The sequence below is a fragment of the Lonchura striata genome, chromosome 3 (genome assembly GCF_050655825.1).
Source record: "Lonchura striata isolate lonStrDom1 chromosome 3, ASM5065582v1, whole genome shotgun sequence".
NCBI lineage: Eukaryota > Metazoa > Chordata > Aves > Passeriformes > Estrildidae > Lonchura > Lonchura striata.
Genome location: NC_140705.1, coordinates 26,421,075 through 26,447,825, shown reverse-complemented (window position 1 = coordinate 26,447,825; position 26,751 = coordinate 26,421,075). Strand labels below are relative to the sequence as shown.

Here is a 26,751-nt window from a genome sequence, read left to right as displayed (position 1 = left end):
TTCAGCACTTGTTTCTATGGATACCAGTGGACATCCCTATAAAGCAAAATAAAGAGACAATGGTTGCAGAAATGGTTGTTTTCATGAATATAGAATGAGTACTAATGACTATACATGCTAATAAACTGGAAAAAGCACTATTTTCTGTGAAGACTTAGCAGCCAGAATGAAACATCCCATCATGTGTTCACTGCAGGTGGTAGCAGTGCTAATGAGAATAAAGTCAAATATGTCTAATTGCACTTCCATGATCTTTTCATTTCACCATGTAGACACAGACACATTGAAACTTTATGGCTATGGATATACTTTTCAAATCATCATCCTTGCTACTGAATCAGGAGTGTTTTTGTCAGAAGAGTACAGCATGTATTAGAGGTTGAAGCACCACTCACTCCACCCAGCAGTGAAGAGCAGTATCTGTAAAATATTCAGACATTAGAATGAGACTGTGCAATATCATATTTTTACTAGCAATTGATCCAGTACTTTCATTTTACATGGACAGACATCATACTGATGCACATTGGAAAATAAGAAGTGTTCAGAAGGTGTAAAGAAAATCATTTGCCTTCAAAAGTTAATATTGTCACAGGCACTGCCTTGCTAAATCTTAGTTATAGACACTCTATATCCAGGAAATAACATGAAATGTTTTGTCGGCTTTATTGACAAAAGTACTCTAAAATTCTCTATGATTAAATGCAGATCATTACATATGCTTTTCTAATCTTAATTTAGGTTATTTTAGTTATTCATTTCACAAGTTCAAGTGTCTTATTTAAAAGAACTGCTTATTTCTATTCCCCAAACATTTGCAAGATTAGATTGCCAATAGAATCAGACTGACAGAATAACTTTCTGTTATTCTTCTACATAAATGTAAAGAAATGGGTCAGCATCATGATATCAAGAGAAACTGTGTTGTTTCTTTGAAGGCAATTGGGAAATGAATAACAGTACTGCTAATGATGTCATGATGCAACTGTTTCCCTCTATTGTATATTCTCCTGTAATTTACTTTTTATCATTATCTTGAAAATTATCATAAAATCTTTTGCTGCAAATAAGTCAGATGACCTGACTCATCTGACCTCTCGAGTACAAGCTAGAGAGCGATTAATCTCATAGCACTTAAAGATAGGCCTGTTTGAGAAAATGGCACACAAATGGCCTTTTGTACCATTTATAAAGATCAGCTGCAAATCAGACTTCTTTTGTTGCACTTTGGATCAGTTTCTCTGGGTGTGTCACCAACTGTGCTAATTCTCAGCAATGGGACAACTGTAACAGTTACAGTTCTTGCACATTTGAAAAATGCCAACACTCAGTTTTATAGTATTTGATTTTACAGTTTTTAGGGCATTTTATATCCTTCATAACTCATAGCCATCATCTAGGAATGTGTGAAATTCAGAGCTGAAGCAGCAATCAAAGTAAAAGGTCAACCTACAAGATGGAGCAACCCAAGCTATTGATAAAGAGCATATTGTAACAAAATTGAAAGCAGATGGTAATTGACAACTTTTCACTTCAGACAATATTTTGTAGTTCTAGTACTCAGTACTTCTTTTGTCCTTCTCATGTTCAAATAGTTGTGTAAGCTTAAGCAATTGCTCTTCGTAAAGGCTTTGTGCACTCTCCTATACATTACCTTTCATTTTAGAAGGAAACTGTGACAGACGGGTCAAGGTTTGGTCCTTCCTAAACTCTTACTTTTCTAGTTGCTTTTTATTTTCAGATTTTTTGACCTACCTTTGGTGTCATTTTAAGAAATTGCTTAGGTTGAATTATTTGCAGAAATTTGGTTAGACAAATGGAATCTATGAAGTTGTCCTTAACCTCTTATACTTACTTCAGTTAAAGTATAAACAAAAATTCTATGATGCTGGAAATTCTTGCTCATTTTGAGAGCTGGTGGTACTCCAGAGAAAGGATGAACAAGAAAATAGTGTTGAGGTTTTCTTTTCCTTTTTTATTCCCAACAGCAGAAGAAAATATCTGAACTATACAGGGAAGAAAGTGAATCTCAAAGAGATAAGAAAGACAGACATAGACACTCAGAAGCTTTAAGAGATGGGGTTTTTTGGAACTAAAGAAAAATGCTATTTTGTTTTTTTGGGAAGTCTTAATATTACACTCAGCAGAGGTTGCAGTGCCCAATGCACTGGTTGCAGGCCAGTTTTTACTAGTCTTGTTCTAACAAAAAATGATCTAGGGCGTTTAGATTTTTTTTCCTTCTCTGGATTTAAGCATCACACATTCCATGTAATTAGATACATCTGCAGCCATGAAACACCACTATTGGGCTGAGATAAGATTTAACTCTAGACTTTATGTACCAGTATATGTGTGGTGATTCCTGAAAACCAGTGTTCTTCAAACATGACCTACCAACTCAGCCACACTGTGTGACTCATGATGTGCTAGTCTGAAGGCTGTAAAAAGCTATTTTGGAAATTTACAGAGTCTTATTTAAAACTCTAGGACTTACCTGTATTAGAGTTAGAGCCTTGGACAGCCAAAGAAACTACAGATTGAAGAAGCACAGAGATTTGAATTACCTTCTGAGGGAAAGAAATCACTTTGGTCATTGGTAAGGAAACTTACATTATCTAGTTTGTACCATCCAAGGAATTTTGGCTAATCTACCACCTTTTGTAAGCAATAAATCTACAGAATATACGGCAAATGCAATTCCTTGTGTCATTCATATATATTCTCAAGCTCCATGATATAATATAATAAGGTCTAGATAATAGAAATAGAAATTAATGGAAATTAACTCAGCCTACAACGTTCCTAAGATTTAATGTCTTAGAGGTTGCGGTATGGTATGCTGTATAGATAGTAATCAAATTCATTGGAGGTTGAAAAAATATTTTCTGTTGACAAACAACTTTTAGTTATAGCTAAATACTCTTTCAAAAAATGTGTAAAAGTCCAGGCAGGCTTCTGCAGTGCTGTTTTTACTAATTAGATCAGTGATGTATTTCTAATATATTAACAACCATGATGTGGTACAATTTTTAATATACGTTAGTATATGCTATGGTAGAATCAAATTTTGGTGATGCATAGTCAGAAGAAACAAGGGTTTACATTTCACTGGCCACTGGGCAAACACAGATGCTAGTCAGCAAATGCCTACTGGTTTGAAGCATGATTTATGTGGAAGAATATTATCTTCTCCTTCCTTAACTTAAAGAATCAGGAGGGGAAAAATTCTGCCAAAGCCTATGAATAGATAACTAATAGAATTTAAATATTAGAAACTATGTACAAGATTTACAGGCAAAGTGGAGTGATGCAATTTTCTCATTAAGGCTAAAATATTGTTGTGAAAGGATGACTCATAGTCATTCCCTTCCATGAAAAAGCACTACCCATGGGGATTTGCGTTTTCTAAGTTGTGGCTCTTGATCCACCTCATGGCTCTGTCAGCTGTTCACAGAAAAAGCAGAGCACATGCCTGTGCACCCATTTTTGTGTTTTCATTAAGAAACAAACAAGCGATGTACAAAGGTTCTTTTGGCAACCACTGAGAAAAAGAAAGTTGAAGATTTAATGTGGAAAAATGAACCATCAAAGAAAAACTATTCAGGCTTTCCTCTATGGAGTTCAGAATTTCTCTCTTATGATGTTTTTAGGAGAGTCAGAAACAGGAATATCCAAAGTGAATGGTAAAGGTTTTGTCAGTGCAAAGCAGCTGTGGTTTACCTGGTCACTTGCGATGCAACTTTTCATAAGGTCTTTAGTAATTGCTATTTTCATTCATAGCTTAGAATACATTTCATATTTTTATAAACATAAATTCTTACCTGAAAATAATACAGCACATTATGTGCATATGGAAAATTTATCTCCATTTTATTGAGCTAGAAACAGAAATCTAGGATTGAAGTGAAAGCTCCACATTTTAATTACCAGGAGGTATAAGAAATTGGTTGAACAGGGAAAATCACCATAGGAAGGTTGATGATGCCCTGCAAATTCAAAGCTTAACTTACCCTTTTATGTGAGCTCTTAAGAGATTTGTGTCTTCCAGCTTCATACATAGACCAGGCTTAAATGTACTGATGATCAAGCCCTTGTGATTCAGAATGATTTTAAAACAGAAATGGTAACAGGTGCTAAATAGACATGAAAGACGCCATACTGAGCCACTGATTAGAGTTGCAAACTGGTAGAACTAGTGACAACACCATCAAAAATTGGTTATGGAAGCTTCTTTCTGTAAGTTGAATTCAGAATGGAATGGTTTGTAGAGCCTTCCCATTCTGAAGAGGTTGTAATCTGATTTTAAGACTCCTCCCATGGGACACCTGATAAAACCCCACAGCCCTGGGTCTGCTCTCTCTCCTCTCTGCTCTCAGGTCGGGGCTCTCTGGGCTCTGCTCAGGCTCCCAGGCCTCTGCCCCTGCTCCCCCCAGGGAGGGGCGAGGGGCAATAAAATGAATTCCCCTGCTAAACAGCAGGGACTCGTCTCGTCTGCTTTCCCTGCTGCTGCTGGTGGCCTCCCTGGATCATGATCATCACTGTAGACACAAGCTGCTACAATAGTTTGCATTTATTCAAAATAATAAATACATAAATAAAAAACCTCTTTTAGAAACAGGAAAATAGATTAACAAGAAACTGATAAAGAGAGAAAAGTATCATGACCATGTATATTCGCACTATATTTTTTTTCTCTGTCCAAGGTAGACAGTTCTGGATTTAGAATATAGTCATTATAGTTCAAAGTTATTATGTTGTGTATTTAGAGTAAATGCTGCTATTTTACAAACTATTAAAGATTTTTTCCCTGCAATTTTGTTATCTGTCTCCTCATGATTTCTCTAGCAAATTGCTGCTGCTCTGTAATGAGGCTGAAATCTTGGAAAAAGTATACTTCATGTAGTTCTGCAACCTATAAATTCATCTAAAATTGAAGTAATTAATGGTTTTGTGCTTAAAGATTGTTTTAAATTTCTAATAGAAATTAGTAATAGTATACAATGCAAGTTTAATGAAAGCAGTGCAACAAGCAGTATGGTGCAGGCCAATGTTCAATACACTGCTTTGAGTATGGTATTCCCAGGTCCTCGAGCATATATAGAGATATTGGAGCAAAGGCTGTTTAGAGCCCTAGGGACTGCTAAGGGCAATTGGAAATTTTCTGTCATAAGGAATTATGACAGATTTTTAAAGGACAAATAGAATTTAGGCTGCACCCAATTTCAGTAAGATGTGGAGATCTGCCTTCAACCTTATGCTGCTGAAAATATTTATATGCTTCCCTGGATGTGTTTCGCATAGTCCAAAGTTTTTATTATCAAAATCATAGCCTTTCAACTTAAAAAAAATAATTTTAATAAATAAATTGAGCATATGTTAATGTCTATTGGCTTTTTTTCATATAAACACAAGGAAGGACAAAATGTAGATTTAACTGAAAAGAGTAGTAATGGAGTAATGTCACAGCTAATTATAGCCCTTGCACTGGATCCAGCCTGACAGATCATTATTTTTCTTCCTAGATGTGGCCAGAGAATGGATTTCTGCCCAGATAGATTTTTTTTTTTTTTACCAACCATTACTTGATGTGTTTTTCCTGAGGGATCCTTAGCCATCTGTCATTAAGTGTTACGCCTCTAGAAGTGTTTGTTACCACAATTGTGCATCTTCTTGTGTCAGGAATGGTCATAACTGACATGTTACCAGGCAGAACTTTCTATGCATCATACATTTTAATGGATATGTATCTTTCATAGGATGGTTATGGAATCCTGCATGTTGACCAAATAAGTGGGAAATGGAGTCTAAAGAGTGCTTATAAAAAACCCCAAAGTAGGCTTCATGATCCTGAAAAGTTAGTACTGTGTTAGTAAGTTCAATTAGTACATTGCAAAATAAATTAAAACCATCCTGAACTCCTGAAAATAATGGCATTTTTGAAGATCTGAAATAGATAGTCTGCCAATAAGCAAGAGTTTCTCTTCCTTCATTATTTCCATAAATCAAATTCTGTCCTTCCTAAATCACAACTGAATCAAACTGCAGGAAACTTTCTACAGTTTAGGTATTGTTTAAAGAGTGTTTTCTTGCTCAAGAAAACTCATATGCTTAATAAGATAGAGCAGATGGTCATTGCTGTCTGACTGGGATGGATAAAGCTTTATTTGGGTCCTATAAATTAATTTTCTGCTAGAGTTGAATCAGTTTTTACACAGTGATCTTTTTCTCCTACCTTGACAATAGACAAGCGAGGTGTTTGAACCTTTTTGCCCCTCATGCTCTCCTTTTGAAGTGGGATTGTAACATTTACACTCCAATATTTTAATCTAAAACAAATAATTCAAAAACATCATTTAAAAGTGAGGTCCTATTTAGTCTGCAATAGAACCAGTATAATTCTAAGTCTGCTCCAAAGAAAATTTTAAGCCAAATAGTTCCTCCATGAATGCACCCAACTGTGGATATTCTCAGTTCAGTCAGAGAGAAAAAGAGAAAGATTTATGCCAGGCTAGCTAAGCCTGGGAAAAAGTCCAAGAAGAATGTAAACAATCTATTATCTTACTTTCCATTTATATTGTTTATAGATAAGTTCTACCACTCTGACCTAAGTCCAGTGTACCAATCAAATGAACTGTTTTTACTTTAAGACCAATGGAATTAATGTTCACAATGTTCTCTATAAAAGAGAGAGGTGCTTTTGAATAAACATTCATTTGCCTTCTGAAATCGTACAAGTCATTTCACCCATCCCTGGCTCAACATCATCACCCAACCAATCTCAAAAAATTTTCCCTAAGAATTTTCTAAACCAATTTAATTCACAAGTGATTTGGTCTTGAGAACAAAGACAGCCTTCATATAAAGAACAGCAGTTTAGAAAATGTTGGTGAGTTGAGCCTGGCTGGGCATCAGTTACCCACCCAAGTTGCTCTTCCTCCTTAGCTGAGCAAGGGAGACAAGATATAATGAAAGGTTCATGGGTCGGGCTGTCATGGGCAAAACAGGCTTAACATGGGGAAAAAATAATTTATTACCCATCTAATCAGAGTAGGGAAAAGAGAAATAAAACCAAATTGTAAATCACCTTCCCTTCATCCCTTCCTTCTTTCTGGCCTCAGCTTCATTCCCAAATTCTCTACCTCCACCCCTGCAGGCATACAGGGGTGTGGGGATTGTGGGTTGCCGTCATTTCATCACAAGTCTCTGCTGCTCCTCCCTCCTCAATGGGAGGCCTCCTCACTCTTCTCCTGCTCCAGTGTGGGATTCCTCCTACAGGAAACAGTTCTTTGTGAATTTATTCAGTGTGGGAAGGCCTGTGGCTGCAGTACTTCAGAACTGCTCCAGAGTGTGTCCCAAGGCACAGGGACACAAGTCCTGCCAACAAACCTGTTTCAGCATGGTTCCTCTCTCCACAGAGCCATGGTCCTGCCAAGATCCTGCTCCAGCAGGATCTACTGCAGGGCTTTTTTTCTGCTTCTTAACAACATTATCCCAGAAGCGTTGCAATCATTGCTGATGGACTTGGCCGTGGCCAGTGGCAGGTCCATCTCACAGCCACCTGGCATTGGCTCTATTGGACATGGGGGAAGCTTCTGGCAGCTTCCCACAGAAGCCACCCCTGTAGGTCCCTGCCACTACCAAAACCTGATCACACAAGCCCAATACAAAAATTCTTTCAGTGAAAGACAAAGCAAATTAAAGTGACTTGCAGAATAATGCTTCCAGACAGAAGAAAAAATGATTCAAAACAGTAAAGATAACAAAAGCATTCAGAGCTAGACAAGATACTGTAATTGAGGAACCTGAGTGAAAAGTACTAGAGCAGCATGAAAGCTGAATTGATTTTGGGAGCTGTATAATAGAAGGAAAGATTGGCAGATATATTATATTCTAAAAAACACCTGCTGTGCACAAGGAAGAAACACCTCCTTTATATATTGTCCTTTGATATTTTTAAGATTATTGATGAGATAAGGTTATCCTTCTGGCTGCAGTGAGTTTTTGTGGATTTGTCTACTACACAAAGCTTTCAAAGGGAGATTGTAATTGCCTTTACCTTATGCTGGTGTGTTCTGGAAAGCAATTTAATGAATCTTTGCATGAAGCACAATTCGGCTTAAAGCTTAAACTGAAAATGTATGATGGTCCTTTCATTTTCCAGTAACTTAAAACAAAAGAGTGCAAGGAAAACATAATAGCAACAACTTGAAAATAAACTGAAGTAAATTTTCTACTTATTGAGTGAAGTAGATGTTCCCTCCAACTTCCAGAGCTTCATTACAGATAATATAACGGGGACACTAAAAGAACCTATGTCATTAAATATTGAATCCATTGTGACACATAATACAACCAGGGAGTTATAAAATCATAGAATGCTTTGTGTTGGAAGGTTCCTTAAAATAATGATTAATGGGTGTTGAGTGTGCTTCCTTTCAGGGAAGCCCTCTTGTATAAAACTACACAAAGGGCATGTGCTTTCATTGTACTCCCATTTTAGAGATGGAAACAGCACAGGAATATAGACAATTATACTCTGCTTTGGGCAAACAAAACACTGTCAGTAGAGTACAGATGATGTCTGTGACACATTGTGAAGAGAGATTATAATCTTTTCTTTCAAAAACAGAATTTATTTAAGTCAAAAGCAGAGTTTTAACAACTAATTAAATACAGCTGTGACTGGATTACTAATGTATTGCAATCCAGTCTCCTCTGTATTGTGCAATATTTAAAATAAATAAGTTACAATATCTGGGTTGTCATCACAAAGCTGTCAATCTTATAGAAAACTTCAATTTCATTAAATCAGATCACTGATGTAACATCGATTCAAGGAGAGAAATTGCATTACTGAATTACCAATACCATGTCATATCATGCAAATATTTCTTGGTGACTTTCTTTCCAATCTAATATCTAAACCAAAGATCAAAGGAATATTTTAACATGGGAAATGGTAATACAAAATATGTCCCTTAGCATTTCAGAGAATTATAAGAATGTCAGGGAATAGTTCATTTTCCCTACACTTTTTCTCCCTGCACTTTTTTTCTCTGTATCATAATCCTGGAGGCATGAGGTGATGGTGCTCTAGAAACACTCTTCTTGTCTCTTTCAGTCCTTTTCTACATTATTTCTATCTTTTCTCCCATTTGCTTTTACTGTTTGTGTCTTTCTTCCTTCATATGATTCTGAATAGTTAGGGGTTGTTTGGGTTTTTTTTTTTTCCCTATTTATTCCTGGTGTTTGTCAGTTCTCTAATGTAAAATCTGGAGGGTTTTTTGTGTGTAACGTATACTATGGCTGCATGATTTTCTTTTGATGGCTTATAGATCTGCATCCACATTTGCAGGTAATGTAGTTCAATAGACACAGATTTTTCAGGTCAAATCAATTAGTGCTGAGGACTCAACATTCCCATTATTCATGTTTCAAGAAGCTTTGACTCACACTAGACCTGGTCTGGGTCTGAATACTGAATCCATAGAGCTGAAGCAACTTGAGGTGTGAGACAATCTTCTGCTGCACATTCATCAGAAAGAAATTCAGTTCATGTACTCTAGAGACACAATGTGGAGCAAAGCATTTCAACAGGGGTCAGCCAGGAGATTATCTGCAAAACTATGCTCTGGATCTGAACTCAAACACTAATATGGTCATAAAACACATTTCCACACAACACTCCAAATTTGTTTTTTGTTCTGCAGCTTCAAAATTCTAGTATTTTCTTTGTTTTTCACCTTTCTCAGATCATGTATGTAATTATCCAATAAGTTTTTCCTGGAGTCATTCACAGACATACAGCATAGGCAAAAGATATTACTGTTCTGATTTTCTGCACCCTTTCATTTGCTTCTTGCATTTATAAAGGGTGGAAGCCCATCATGAAATTGTGAAATCTACCTGGGAGTAGTTCTTGGTCATTTGAGCATTATGTGTTTCTTGCATCTGAGATATTAATTCAGTAGAATATGGGCAATTTCATCCTTCTCTTAACCTAGTAGAATTACACCATGCTTTGAAAGAGAGTAAGTTATTTGGGGCTTTGTATACTAATTCTTGTGAAATGGATGTGATAATTTTCTTTCTCTGTCGTTAGCTGTTATAATTTCAAGTTTTATATCATTTGGTAGATGTCCGAAAAAACTGTTTTCTTTGCCTTATCAGGAATCATTCTTCTTTGTTATTAGAATCTTACAGCACCAATAATGAAATAACATTGTTTATTTTGTAAACCATAAACTACTCACAATTTGTTATGCAACCTGCTATTTTTAATCTTCTCTACAATAGCAAAAGTCTATAAAAAGTAATGGCTAATGTTTGCATATACAGTCATTAAAAGAATGTATGAAATTTTTTTCTTTAAAGGTGAAGACTGAAGTCTGTGTCTCATGGCAGTCAGCAGAGATGATCCACCTTTTTTTCTATAAAAAATTGAATACACTTGATAACTAAAAATCATCACCCACAATTGAAGATTTCCAGGAATAATCCAGTTCATTAGTTCTTTTTTAATTAGCTTAACTGTGTAATGCTGATATTAAAACCTCCAAAAGCAGAATTTTCAATACTGCACAAATGAAAGCAATCCAGTAGCTCATTTAGATTCCTCTCATGCTGTCTGCAACAGATCTATAAATAGAATAGGCTACACACAGAAATTTATTATTGCAGCTGATAGCAATTTTCTTTTGTAAAGGTGTCTGGAGGCATTATTCATGAGATTCATTCTGGTAGACTCTCAAGCTGAGATCCTCACTCCCCAGCTCTGCGGGTGGTCAGTTTAGGAACACACTAATCAACTGCTATGAGCAAGGACTGTCACAAGGCTTACTTATTTTCCTCTATTAAAATACAGGAGGTCTTTCAGCTCGAGATTATTTTCTTTAACATGATTGCGTGGATATTATAAGCAGATAATGAATGTTTAGACATGACATGTATTTGAAATTTTATCAATGCTCATCTTAATGATTATGCTATTATTGGAAAACCACAATGAGTGTGATTTGACACAACATGCACCATGTCTTCTGCATTTATACCCACAGGTACATGTGACCTTTTCAAGTAAAAGACAGATATGTGTCTGTTCAATACTGAGGAAGTACATGAATACTGAGCAACCACATGAATTGACCTATCTAGCTGTCATCTATTTTTATCCATAATATAAGAGAAAAATCATATAAGACCTTTTGTGAAATTCTATTTATAATAAATCATAGATGGGAATGTCTTGCACTGTTATGTTTTCCTATTTGCTTTGGTTTTCCTACTATATCTGTCACTGTGCTATCTTTGAGTACCATAAAAAAAATTGGTACAACCAGAATATGTACATTTCTAAATGTCAGTTTTGTCAACCCTCAAGACTGGTTACAACTTATTTTTATCCTTGCCTATTCTAATATTCTTTCTATGACTGAGAACAAAAGTTACATGATAGCAGAGATATACCTGTTTATACTGTTTTAAGTTCAGCATAATCACTACTGGAAGTGTTCATATTTCAGGATTTTCTGCATCCTACTGTATACATACAAACTCTGTGTAGTACCTGAATATACAAATGATTTTTCCAGTTGCAAAATAAACTAGTAACTTTCACTTTTTGTTCTCATATACTTTCAATTTTTTAGACATAATAGAAGACCTGTTATTTTGTAGCAGTTATTTTGACTATGCTATGAAAGAAGCAGCACAAACAACTAGTAAGACATTAGAAAAGTCACATATCTTATCAGCAAAAGAAAGAAAAAATATAATTTAAAATTAAACCCAAAATAAACTGCCATCTCAAGTCCTAATAAGGCATTCTGTCATGTTTAATGCCAGGAACATTAGTAAAAGCAGATATCTATTACAACCATAAGTCAGGTGGCACAGATTTTCTCTAAGTGTAAATCCTATTCTGCTTGTTTTAAATGCATTTTGGTCCTTACACTTTTTTGTTTGTTTGTTTTAATTTAAATTTTTCAGTGATGAAGAAAATTGGTATTGTGAATGCCCTAAACTCTACACTGGAAAACTCTGCCAGTTTGCAACTTGTGATGAAAATTCATGTGGAAATGGTGCTACATGTTTTCCAAAGTCCAGGAGAGATGCTGTTTGCTTGTGTCCATATGGAAGGTCTGGCATCCTCTGCAGTGATGGTAAGAAACATTTCTTCATGCATTGGTCATAGTTTCTATCATTCATAGAAGTTGTGGTAAGAAACATGTCAAACTTTTTAAAAATAAAACACTGAAAGTCACCACCTCCCCACCTAAAAACACAGCCCCAAATCCAATCACACACAAATAATGGCTAAGCTGATCACTTTTTCCCTGTGTTGTTTCATTAAAGCTTCAGCCAGAGAAAGGTAGACAGAGGCATCAAAGAAGCTGAGAGTTTACTCGGAGGAGCTGGGAAATACCAGGTAGCATTTGATGTTTTAGTAAATCACCTGGGGAAAAACTGAGAGATTCAAGTGAGAGATCCTTTGGAGAAATAGGTTTCTCCTGTAGTTGGATTTTTTTGTCTGCTTACAGAAGCATTATTTTGTACATTTTGCATATTTAAAGCGGTGTAAAAATAATACTTTCTGGATTGTAAAAATACAACCATATACCATAATTTGATTAATTTTTCAGGTCAAAAAGAAGGACAATTTAAAATTTACTAAGTGATTTGCTGTGAAACAGGAGACAGGATGAAGTGAAAATAATAAAGCAAAGGAAATAGGTCACTTTGACTAACATTGTCAAAGGAAGGACTTTTATTCCTTGAGCATTGATTATAATGATTGTTCTAGGTCAGGAATTCCTGTGTGTGAATATCCAAGGTATTCTTTCCCCTAACAGTGAATGCAGCAAGAAGTAATGATTGAAAAACCTACATATAGAAAATAATCACTGGTTTCGAGCTCATTTAGTGGTGCACATGAAGTGCCTTTTCAAATAAATATTAAACAATTATCACATTGTTATTTTGTCATTTCATATACATATTTCAGTCTTATTTTAAAATTTTATTTCCAAAATTTTCAGTAGATTAATACTTATGATTTATCTGTTTTCACCTAACCATGATACTTGATAGCAAATAGAAGTGAGTATTTGAAACATGTATGATAATTTCTTGGTAACTTTTCCTAATTTACAGTAGCAATAAACTGGGACTTCATTTGCTGCATCTCTAGCCATCCAAGCTGCATTTCTTTGTTCCTTCTCAATTCCACCGCATCCTATTTAAAATGAGGCTCCAGAGCTGATTCAAGGTGCTATATTCAAGGTGTGATAGTGCCACTGCTTTATTCAGTGGTGTCTGACATTTTTCTGTCTCTCTGCCCTTACTTAACCCATTTCTGTTTTCTTTCTGTTTCCCATTCTGTTTTCTTTTATGAGTGCACTGACATATTCATTAAAGTGCTTATTAAAATTTCCAACACCTACAGCCCACTGTCCTGTATTTAAGGCTAGGACTGTTTCTGTAGTCCACCCCAATTTACATCTGTCAACGCTGAATATCATCTAATGTTTTTTCCCTGTAGCTGTTCAATGAGGCTTTTCTGCAGATCTTTGTATTTAATTGTCTCTAAATTAAAAGACTACATAAAATTGAGAGCCTAAATTGAGAGAAAGTATAGAAATTCATTAGTTTGATTGGGCTACAAAACTGGAGTCTTTGGAAGCACAGAAAGAATTAATTTTAATGAGTGGAAAGGGAAGACTGTCTGGATCATCATTATAATCAAGCAAAATGAGAAAGAACACTCAGCTTTGCAGGACATAAATCTAAGGTAATCAGCTGACAATATAAGAAACTATTATTGGAATATGAAAAATTATTTTATTGAACTGTATCTTAACAATTTAGAAGAAATATAAATAAATTGAGCACAGATGTCTTAAAATTAGTTGCAAGAGGCCCCTTTATCATATTTTCTAAAACTAAGAAGGGAGAAAGAGAGCCACAATGGCAGTGGAGGCTGGATATATCCTTACAGATAGCCCCAGCAACATCAAAACCATACTTTTGGGAGATATTTGAAGATAATGATAGATTCCCTAATTAAAATGATAGAACAATTTAAATTATTTTAGAAGCAGAAGGCAAACTTAATTGTTTACTATGACAAAATGTGTGTTCCAGATAATAAATTTAATTGAAAGAAATGATCCATTAAAAATGAAGGAAAGAAGCACAGATTTTAATTGAATCATCTTTTGTTTAAGATACACAGTAACATTATCTCTACTATTCAGATTAGCAACCTAATGCTTGCTACTTTGTCTCTGAAACATTGAAGAAAAGCCGTTTATCAAAATGTTTATCAAATAATAGTTGGTCTTCAGCAACACAGAACAAGTGAGATATCACAGTGATTATTTGATAAAATGAATATAACTAACGTACCAAATAGAATTGCAATTTCATGCCAGCTTGGCTGCTCCCACCAATAGAGATTATTTTCAAAAGACAAAGTAAGGATAAATCAAGATGTGGACAGAGCCATAAATGAGCCCACAGATACAGACCTCCAATCTGTTAAGGACTGGAAGTCATGCTAAGAGCAACAGCAATATATGTAAGGAAAAGTTATAATAAAACTATTGTCACTAATAAGTGAAAAAAAGAGAGAGAAATGGGAAAAAATTAAGAAAAACCAAATTTCTTGATGTGACAAGTTAAAAATACATAATTTTATGTGAAATGGATAACATTCAAAAAGTGAAGAAAATTATTAGACTATTGTAAATATGATAAATGAGACAAAAATGTAAGGACAGATTGTAACTCCCATTAGACAAACCTATATAAATATGGAAAAATAGAAAAGGTCTAGGTCTAACAAGAGTTTTTTTTACATTTCTGAATCAGATGGAGCATACTCCAGTCTAAGCAGGCTTGTAACAATGGCTCTGAGTTTATTTGCTATGCTATGCTTGTTTCAGACATCAATAAAGCTGCCAAAAGCATGCCCATTTTTCCAAATATACATAACAAGATGCATTATCTTTCACTACACATTTTTATTGCTTTTATCATTAGATGACAATGTTATTTTGACTGCAAGTTGACCATTATACATTGAAACGTCTCTCAAGAACCTACACAGCTACGGCATAATGGGCCAGGGGGAGGGGGGATGATAATATAAAACAGAAGAGAGTACAGGCCACGTTGATCAGGTGGAGGACATGGCCAGACAAGCATTCTGAGCTATTTACATATGCCCGGCCCTTTTTGTCTCTACTCTTGTTCCTCCCCAAATCACCTAATTTTCTCTTTTAGACCCCCATGAATCCTGTGCGATTCCAAAATGCTTTTCAGCTGCATCTCATAATGTGTCCCATACCCCATGGTAGATACACCCCTCTGTCCAAAATGTTGACTCATCATGGGTTGTGTCACACCTTGACACTAGGGCTGAAGGTATCCTGACAGTCCTGGGAAAAATCTGGACAAGGTGTTCCTTCCTTTGAATCCTTATTTTGAGTCCTGTCTGATGTTGTGGTCTGTGCTCCTCTGGGATTATGGAGATGGAGCTGTGATGGGCTGGTGGCTCCTGGGATAGGGGTGTGACTTGACTGTTGATTTGCAGAGTTAAATGCCTTTGTGACTTCCAGCTTGGCTGGGGGGCTGGGAGTGGAGGGAAGAAGGAGAACACCATCAATACCCAACCCTTTGGAAAAGAGACTATGAGATTACAGAGCCTATGTCTACGTGGGCAGATTAACTAATTCCCCCAAGTGACTTTGCTTTTTTAAACTGCAGATAAAGGGATCTGTATAATCTAAATTGAGTCCAGTTATTGAGCTCTAGCTTTTAAGTAGGTTTGTGTGAAAGCAGCCCGCTTTCAAACCCTTAGTCTGAAAAATTTCCTTTCACATTTAAATTAGCAAAAAGCTGCTTGCGTTTTGGTTTTTGCAGACTATAAGTCTTCTCCAGTGTTTAATATCACAGAATTGTAGAGTTGTTAAATTGGTACCATCTCTGTAAGCAGCCTTTATTGTCCTTTTTTTTTTTTTTTTCCTATTTTTGTTTACACTTCTATCTAAGCACGGAATGGAGGCATTTCCTGGTTTGTACAGGAGATTGATACAGTCTCTAAAATATAAGATCAGAATGCTTGAAATATCTGAGTAAAAGGAATTTTGATATATAAGATGCAGAATTTTTAAATAGTGAATATCAGTGTATCATTGTACTGTGGGATGGTAATGGCGTCCTAAATGCAAGTGAAGCAGGAATGGTTCATTCAACAGGACTAGAAATGTACACCTGGTGTTGTTGGTAATAATATGTTGCTCAAGAAATGAGGCTCTTCTGGGAAGATCTTGGTCATAACATGAGGCCTTTTGTTGAGCCAAGAATCAATAGCAAGCACTTTGTAAGTACAAATGCAGATTTAAAGGAAGAAGGATTTCAAAGGCTTGTACATTGCTAAAATGAGTAATTGTGTCATTTGCAGTGTTTTAGACCAAACTTCAGTGGCTTAGTTTCACATATGCTCACATATGAGACAACATGAAGCAGAGTCCTAACTGTGACACTGTATTTAGCAAACACACCCTGGAAAGGGTCATTCACAGCAATCTGTAAGGTTCTTCCTTGAAACATTTCTGAGCAACACTTATGGTAATGTTTCACAGCCCCAGGGATTCCAGCAGGTTTTTAGTGGGATGTATTCCCCCATGTACAAAATTAATTTCAAAGTGTTAAAGTGGGAATAGTCACTTGCTTCAAGTTCTGTAGAGTGAAAATCAGCCTGCAAGCGAATTGTTTCTGTGCAGCTATGTTTGGCACTCAATGTCACCTTCAGAGCTGTATGGGTCTGCAGACTGAGCTGTGCAGTTTGGTGGCAGCAGATGCCCAAAGGGAATTTCCTCAAACTAAAAAATCTGCAGGGTTGCTCTTCTTACTGTTTAAGAGAATTTATTTTCTGGGTTATTTTATTTTCACTGGGCTTTAATTTCCCCCATGCCTCCAATGTGACAAATGTCATAAAAATTGTAAAAAACACATTTAGGCACACTCACACACTATTAATGTCACTACTCTACTAGCAGTTTTTCAGAATCATAGTTTCATCTCTGAGCAGTGAAGTCACATTTATTATTTCACATTTCAGTTCCCAAAGTAAAACTGATGACTCCATGGTCACTGGTGCCACAAGACTGATAAAAAAGAAATACATAAGTCCTGGATGTGGGGAGGGAAAGTCATACACCTGAATGACCCATTAAGCAGATTGCTAACTCTTGATGCAGCAGTCTTCCAGACATCAGGAGTATTTTACTACCATCTTGAACCCTCAGCTGGCACAGCACCATCCTGCAGCTCTATCACCCCTTATCTTTTCCTCCTTGGACTTCCCAGAGTTTCCAGTGAATAAAGTGGGTTTGCATGGCAAGGTTACCCTGCAGCCCGTGGTTAAGACCATGGTGAGGCAGCTGTCCCCCTCCAGCCCATGGAGCACAGTGGAGAAGACATCCACCTGCAGGCCATGGAGGATCCCAGGCTGTGACCCCGTGGGAAGCCTGTGCTGTAGCAGGGTCTGGAAAGACCTGTGGACCCATGAAGAGAAGAGCCCACACTGGGGCAGTTTGATGGTAGGACTTGTGACCCTCTGGGAAACCCATGCTATGAAGAACTGCAGCCCATGGAAAGGACTCATGCTGGAAAAGTCCTTTCACTGAGGAGGAGGGAGTGGCAGAGGCCTCATCCACAACCCCCATGCCCCATCATCCTGTGCCAGTTGTGGAGGAGGAGATGGAGAATTCAGAAGTTGAGGTCAAGAAGAAAGGGAGGGAGAGGGCAAATATTTTAAGAACTGGTTTTATTTCTCATTGCCATACTCTCATTCAATTAACATTTTTCCTCAAGTCAAGCCTGTTTTGTCCATGACAGAACTGGTTGTCATGGGATGAGAGCAGACAAGCCCTGCTTTAGCCTCAGAATTCAGCAGAAACTTAAATTTAAGGAATTATTCTGGACCACAAGTTCGAAAGATGGCAAAACAGATCTATTTATAAAAATGAATTATTTATTAAAAAGACAAGAGATAAGAGATGAAAGATCTTAATCAGAATTACTTAGTACACATTATAAAACAGCTACTAGTAGATTGCAGCATAACATAAAACAGAGAACTCTATAAGGGATATAGCTATATTAAAGCTAGCAAAATAAATAGTATTGATTAGGAGTCGAATGTAATTTACCACCGAAATTACAATAATGTGCACAGATTCCTTTCCTTAATCCCTGAGGAGTAACCATGAAGCATCCCTACTCATGGGAGAAACTCCACGCAGTTCCAGGAAAATGTACAGGTTTCTGCTTTGTGAAAGCTTGGTATGATTTTATGGTAAATTGAGATGTCTGTCAGTCAGAAATCTGGCTTCTCTTCCCAGATCTCACTTCAACAGTAAAATGTTTATTGGCAGCTGGGAAATGTCAGACCAGCCTTACCTCCATGATGCCAAAATAACTAACTACAAGACAGTTTGTCCTTGCTGGAGTTACCTGGCAGGTTAAGTAACAACAGATAAGTTTGAGTGGGTTGGGGGCGAGGGGCAGGATGCCGTGCTACACAGTGAGCGATCTTTCCCTGTCCTTATCGCAAGCCACGTAATCTCATTCTATTTTCTCCGTCCATCTGAGGAGGGGAGTGATTTAGCTGCTTTGATGGGCATATGGTGTCCAGCCAGGGTCAATCTATCACAGCTTGGAAGACTTTATTAGTTGTAAAATACAACACTTAGTAGTAATTTCAACTCTTTTTTCAATATTGTCTTTGCAAATAATTTGTCTTTGCAACAGCCCTGTGTATCACTTAGGGAAGACTGCCTTGAGAGCTGCTCAAATGAAAGGAATTTGAGGTAACAGCTGAACATGAGCCAGTGTGTACCCAGGTGCCAAGAAGGCCAATGCCATCCTGGCCTGTATCAGCAATAGTGTGGCCAGCAGGAGCAGGGCAGGCATTGTCCCCTTGTACACGGCACTGGCGAGGCCACACCTCAAATGCTGTGCTCAGTTCTGGGCCTCTCACCAAAGAAAACATTGAGGGTCAGGGGCTTGTCCAAAGGACAGTGAAGCAACTGAAGGGTCTGGGAAACAGGTCCTATGAGGGGCAGCCCAGGGAACTGTGTGTGTTTAGTCTGGAGAAGACTCAGGGGGAATCTCATTGCTCTGCAGCTACCTGAAAGAAGTCTGTAGTGAGGTGGGGGTCAGTCTCTTCTGCCATGTCTCAAGGGGCAGGACAAGAGGAAATGTCCATAAATTGCACTATGGGAGATTCAGATTAGATATTACCAATATCTAATCCAACAATATCATTGAAACAGTGGTTAGGCATTGGAATACGCTGTCCAGGAAGGTGGTGGGGTCACCATCTCTGGAAGCATTTGAGAGGCATCTGGATGTGATACTTGGGGATATGGTGATTATGGTGGTGCCAGGTTTTTGGCTCAACGAGACAGTTGTGAAAGCCTCTTCAAACCTTGATGATTCTGTAATTCTGTGATTCTATGAAATATGAGCAGATCTTTAGGAGAACTCTATACTATTCATCCCACACTGTATATGGCTGCTGATCTTGGAGCCAGATACTGAGCTGGCAACTGTTCACAGTTAGTCAGTGGTAATATTAAAAAAGTGTATAATCTGATGGCAGTTCTGTAGCCTGAAGTCTTTATCTCTTTCTGCCCCTTTAATGTGTCTTGGTTTTTGCAGTGTATTTTAAAGTTGTGGTCTGAGATGTATGCTGAAGGAACATTAATTTTAACTTGTAACAGAAAATTCAAAGATAACGAAACCTTTATTCACTTTTTTCTGTCACTATTCTCTTCACATAGTTAAGATTTCTTTTCAAGGTGTAGATTTTTTTCTAAATCCCATTTTTTATGCTTAGCTCTGATGAAATATACAATACTAGGGAAGTAAGTAGTCAACCATATTGATACATTTATATAATGGGATAATTTGTCATTTGTTTGTGAGTCAATGGGACATATCATGCATTATTGCTTGTTCAATACTGGGAATGAAGAAAAAGCAGAATGATGAATGACATAGAACTGACAGAGAGACACAGGACAAGATCAAGGACAAAAAGTTGATAAAAAACTTCAGTACTCTGTCAGAGCAATGTGTGTTTTAGTCACAGTGTTAGTTTGGACTGTGCGAGCAAGGCTCACAATCAAAGTCGGTGGGACACATCTCTGTTCTTTACCACTTCAGACTGTGCACTGCAAGAGCAAGAGTAAAAATCAGTTTGGATGATGTCCAGACTGGAAAAGAAAAGGATCCCAATGAAGGTAGCTGTGCCCTCTGCTATTTCAACCAGCTTCAAACATTTTACAAATACTATTTAGAAGGACAGTGTTCCAAGGAAAATACTATGCAATTTTCTGCAGTCTTGGCTCCATAGCTTTATAATGAAGAGGTAGAGAATAAAAAGAAAGGTGGAGCTGTTTTGTTTCACATGATTTTGCCAATCACTCTATTTTTCATACTTTTTCTTTCAATATTTAAGTTAAAATTATGTACAAGTATGGTAAAGTAGTCTGCATTAAAATCAAATTAATGAAGGTCATTGCATGAAACGAATCTCAAACACCAATGAACATTTACTGATGATCTTTCACTTTTTTATGCAACTGGATGAAGATCTCTTGACAAACAATACTTAGTGTAAAGAAGAAACATGATTAAAAACATGGTATAAAATCTATAAGTGGTTGTTCAGATAACATAAGGAATAGCTGTCAAGCTAGATAGATTGAGTTAGCCAGAAATATAAGCTTTTGACTCATTATTAATTAATATTTCTAAATACATTTTATTCTCCAGAGACCAGCATAGGGAGGACTATTTGCAGACTTGTGCCTACCTGCACGTGCCAACCCACTAAGGATAGGGTGGTTAATTAGATACTGCATCTGACTTCTACTAGGTGTGAGAAACTTCTTCAATACAGTGGAGAAACCAAAATAGTGTGTCACAGTTTCTATTAAAAGTGCCCATGGGACTCCTGTTGCCTTAAAAAGTATTATTGCCCTTCAGGACTACATGACTGATGGATGTATAGCTCCATATAGTGCTCATGCAATCCTTCTCCAGCTTTCTTGTAAGTCCTCTTTAGGTACTGGAAGGCTGCTACAAGGTCTCCCCAGAGCCATTTCTTCTTCAGGCTGAGCAACCCCAGCTCTCTCACACTCCCATGTCTTCATAGGAAAGGTGTTACAGCCCTGTGGTCAACTTAGTGGCCTCCTCTGGACTCTTTCTGACAGGTCTGTGGCTTTCCTACATTCTTTGTCAATCTTTAATCCAGCTTTGTATGGAATACTGGAAGGAGCAAGTACAAAGGCAAGAAAATAACTTCCCACTTAGAATGCTCTAAGGAAACAGCTGAGACAATGGCGTATCTCATCTTGGGGATAAAGAGTTATCCCCTGTTGGGAATAACTTGTCAGGAATAGACTCTTGCCAGCAAACCAAATTATCTGACTCTGTGAAGGTACATAAAAGAATTTGCTTTTCCCATTATAAATTGAAGCAGGAAAGGACAATAAACAAAAAGGACTCCTTTATTTTAAAATCTTCCTGTCTCTTAAATATTTTATGGTTTATTAAATAAACATAAAGACACAAACAAGAAGGAGGGAGAAAAAAAAAGTAAAAGAGGAAGAATACTTTGCATCAAAGGGTATGTCCATGTGTCATATTTTCCTGAATTAGCAAAAATACAGAATTTGAGAGTTCTTCAGACATGTTCAAGTAATCTAAGGGAATATGGGTGGAATATGAGATTTAAATATGGGAAAGTTGTGTTGTGTCTCCAATTCAGTCCATGACTCACAGAGGTCTGAGGCTTGAGGTTGTGCTCAGTCAGACTCATTTCCGGTGTCCTCCTCATTAGGATGAAACCACTGTTTCATATGGAAATTTCCTGGCTTCCATCGAAGATCAAGAGCAAGGCAACATGTGTGGAGTAGTGCTCAATATATGGGACAGTACAATCTGTACTGCTGCAAACTCCAAGTCTGGGCTAGAAAAGGTTTGCCATGCCTGTGTCTGTACCTTTTCTCAGATGCAGGTACCAAGGCAATGCCTGCCACATCAGTGCCAATACGGCAGCTTTCCCAGGCCACAAATTTAGAAACAGATTCCACACTCTAGAGGTGATGATATTTTCACAATTACATTCTATTGTTTCTCACACCCTGTAAGCATTAAGTGCCTGGATGTATTTAGGCTAATACAGATTTTTTTTGGGGAGTATTATAATCCTTTACTAGCATTTCCCTATCTGGTTTGTGCATTTGCAGATCTGTATTCCTTCTTCCCCCAGTCCCTCAGACTGCCTTCATTAATAAAGCTGTATCCAGTCATGTTTGGTGTGCAGATTGGTTGGAGGTAACTGCTCGAATATTTTAAATCTACTCCCAGACCCAGCCTTTCAGCTGTCGTTCCTCTTTCTCCTGTTTTTAGTGAACCAGTGATCTCTGAGCATCAGCTCCAGGAACTGACTACAGCAGTCTGGCTACTGGGTGCCAGCCCCTAGGAGCCATGTCGGCACTCAGCACCAGCACTCTGTTTGCTGCACAGACATGTATATACTTCATTTTATTTGTCATTCATGTATTCACTGTGCTGCAAATTCATATTTTCATGATGCTTCTTTTTCTTATTTCCTCTACCTGTGAAGAATTATCATTCCACAATCTTGTCAGCACGTCCTTGTACTCACTTTCACTCAAATTGCAGTCAGAGATGGCATTTCTTTTAACAGGAAAATTTTGGTTTACATTTTCTTACGTCTGTCTGAGTCTTGATTAAATATTAGGGTATTGTTGCTTGTAGCAATGCTACTTAGACTCCAGGAGATGGCAGTAGTTGTCAATAATTCATTTTTTAAAATAAGCCTATGTTGAACATTTTGCCCTAACACTGAATTTATTCTTTTTTAATACAGCTATTAATATTACTCAACCAAGTTTCAGTGGAACAGATGTCTTTGGCTATACCTCATTCCTAGCTTATTCTACAATCCCAAATATCACCTTCTACTATGAATTTCGCTTGAAATTTTGGTTGGCAAACCACCACTCTGCTTTACAAGATAACCTGATTTTTTTCACTGGAGAGAAGGGCCAAGGTAGGCTTTATTTGTATCACTTATCTTTACAAGCTTTCAAAATCTTATTGAACAAGTAGAATAAAAATATGCACAGGTTTTTTCTTGATTCTACTTAAGATATAATGTCATTAGTGGGAAAAGAACATCTTCAAAATGGTATTGTTTTATAAAGACAGAGTAATCTATCAGGTTGTATAAATGTTTATTTTTATTAAGGAGAAATATAATTGCTTCCAGTAAGTGAAGTCAGCAGTTAATCTGAGGGAGTGTATTTCTGAACAAAATAAATGAAAACTAGAAAGTCAAGGTTCCCTTTTTTCAGTTGTTAACACAAATTTCATTATTGATCATTGAACACTGTGTTATTTACACAAAATAGGAGACCCTCAACCCTGAGATCTCTCATTGCAACTTAACCCAAGCTATCTATGAGTAAATTGAGCTAAAGTCTGTGTAGCAAGGCATTCAACTTGGTCTGATTAACACAGCTGAGAAGCAGGTTATATAGATCTACTCAGAGTATTTGTACTAATAGTTTAACAATACTTGAGGTATCTCTCCACAGCACCCCTCTGTGGCAGGCTGCATGGCATCGGTGTGGCATGGGTAACACTACTTGTGTTCTGTCCATCTCATCATTACCCCAAACAGAAGCCATAATAATAATGAAAGTTGAGAAAATTTTATGTAATTTGATGCAGACTTAAAGCAGTCATAGGTCATACATACTTCATAAGAAGCAAGTAACTTATTTTTTTCTTAATCATTTCTGTAATTGGAGCATGACCTAACTTTTGGGGTGGGACCTGTCCTATGGGATTGTTGGAGCCTAGGAGGGAGGTTGGATGATGTGTCTTAAGTCTAAAGCCATCACAGTAGGAAAGTGATTTAGGTGTAATAGGAGAAGTATCTACTACTTTAGTAGATCTTTTACCATATCTGGAGCATCATATGACTTTTGCAGATAGGGCCCTTGACCTACAGGTACCCTACAGTTATGCTGAACAGTATTGGAAAATTAATGCTTCAGAAGGATGAAGGAGGGAAGTAATTATTATTTGCTGTTTAAGATACTGAGCTCCCAAAATGCATTATTAAAAATCAAATAAATATTATGCAGTTACATATGTATCTAACAAAACAATTGCAGCATATCACATCAGTAGGATACAGGCGATGCCTCATTTGCTATGTTGATACATTGGATATTTTCTTAGGTCTTCCTTTCTATTAATTTCTTTACTTAAATTCCTATGCCCTCTGAGGCTTCTTCCCCTTTCTCCCTGTGGCAGACTTGCAGGAGTCAGACTGTTAATGTATTGCAATAGAAACTAAAACTTGTTAGTATAGAAGAGCTCTGCAGTTTATCTATTATAAATTAAGTCTGCTACTTTTCATTTGCAAACATCCTGTCCAATTTAGCTAGTGCAGCTCAGCCAATCAACTGCACTTTAGTGTGCCATGAGACCCTGGTACTCAATTTATGAGGTTGATTACCCAAATTAGTCTAACACAAATTGGTATTAACCACTCTGAATGGATTCAAACCCAAAACTTAGCTCTGCTTCTGTCTGTGTGGAAATCAGAATTTGCTAATTTTTTTCCCAAACTTCAGCAAAAGACATGTCAAACCTGGTTGATGCTGCTAACTGAACTACATTCACATTATTTTAACTACATCCAGGTAGAACTCTCAGCATGCCATATTTTATTCCTGTGATGGTCACCATTCACTTGCAGGCAGCTTTTCCTTTCACTTGTTATTATTAATTTTTCTGGATGGATGAAATATTGTCTTTCTTTTTTGGGTAGCTGAGCAGAAAAGGTGCATGGAATTGAAATTACCGAAAGCCTTTCCATCTAATCTAATCAGAAAATAGTATTCAAAAGACAATGTGTGCATCATTAAATTTTTATAAGAAATTCTCTTGTAATATGAACACAAAGAAATCATTAGAACATTCTTTTCAATGACAAGAATGAACCACCACATTCAGGCATGTTTCTGCAGCCTTGGGAACTGAATTTCAAACACCTGTTTGAAACAGTTCCAATGGTTGGAAATGCAACCAAATAAAAATTATATGGATAAATTCACTGTCTTTATTCAGAATGGGCAAAATACAAATATGAAATGTAGAACACCAATGGTATGAAATACTCTGATTCTTTTTCAGTTAAAATAATCAAAGGAGAGCACCAAAAATTTTGCTTAAATATAAAAGATGAATTGCACTAAAATTTGTCTCAAAAAGGCCTGCCTGCAGGGTGTACCCTGTATGTAGGTCTTGGAAGCATATTTGCCTGAACTGAGTTTTTAAAAAAAGTCTTACTGGTGTCATTTTTATTAATGAGAATGCTAGCATTCTGGGCTTATTATGCAGTTGCCAGGCAGAAACCTGGCTTTTTATTACTTTGCATATCATCTGTGTGTGTGTGTGAACACCGTGGTACAGCAGTCAGGCGTTTCTGCACCCCCATGTCGAACAACAGGTGGGTACCTGCCAAGGGCAAGACTCAACAAACACAGAACAATGAGGTGGTGGTAAAATGCTGTTGATAATTTGTGATTTTCTCCTTAGTTTAAATGGTTGGGGAGACTGAGCACCCCACATTGTAACAGCAAAAGCAGTTTCTTACCAAGTCAATGTCACTTATTTCACAAAGATGACGCTTTTGTTTTAACAATTTACTGTGTTGAACAATAGCACTCACAACAGGAGAAGCATGAGGGTTTTCACAGCCAGTGATCTTCCAGTAAGGAAGTACTTTTTAATACTTAATTTGCATTTTCCTCTTTCTCTATTTCATCCCATTTCTTGTAGTTAACATTCTCTTGCAGCACCCTACCTGATTCCCCTCCAATGTTGTCTCTGCCCAAATCACAGGCATCAATTTCATAGTTAACCGTATAAAACCATAATTTCATAGTAGCTCTTGTGAGTTACTATAAAATTCTGTCCCGATACATAGCTAAAGATAAGAGCTTATTATGCTTTTATGAAAGCTTATGCAGACTAATAACATTATTTTATTTTCCCCCAACCCTGAGAGAGTTCAAGGCCAGGGATAAGACCTTGAGCAACTCGATCTAGTTGATGGTATCACTGCCCATGGCAGTGGGTGTTGGGACTGGATAATCTTTAGGGTCCCTTCCAACCTCTTAACAGTCTATTAGTCTATGGTTATCTTCAATATCAATTCAGTTTTGTAGAGTGCTGACACTGTTGCATGTCTTTAATATACTTTAATTCTGAAAAAGCATTTTAAAAAATTATAAAGCCTTTTAAATAGCAGTTTGTCTTTAATGTGCTTCCTCTCATTTTGCTAGTCAAATGGCATAAGTACATTGTAGATACAGCTAAAAATATAAACTTTAGTAAAGGCGTTTAAAAAAGAATTGTTATTTTCATTTCAGAAGTCCTTCACTGGTAATATGCCAGTGTAACTGAAAGCAATGGGATTTCATTCAGTTATGAATAAGTCATGAACAAATCATTGTAATAAAAAATGAATAGTGTTTGTGTTCTATACAACTGAATGTAGCCACACACTTTCTACAGAGGCAGTGGATTTATATTCTTTGGAAAAGGATTTACTTTTCTTTTTCT

At 36.9% G+C, this 26,751-nt stretch overlaps 1 protein-coding gene across 1 annotated transcript in view; it reads left to right on the top strand.

Moving 5' to 3' along the window:
- Positions 1-26,751, top strand: part of EYS (EGF-like photoreceptor maintenance factor) — a 245,396-nt gene that overhangs the window by 178,835 nt on the left and 39,810 nt on the right. The window contains exons 8-9 of the mRNA XM_085574728.1: positions 11,989-12,161; positions 22,976-23,158. Coding sequence (XP_085430854.1) covers positions 11,989-12,161; positions 22,976-23,158 — 356 coding nt within the window. The remainder of the gene's footprint in view (positions 1-11,988; positions 12,162-22,975; positions 23,159-26,751) is intronic.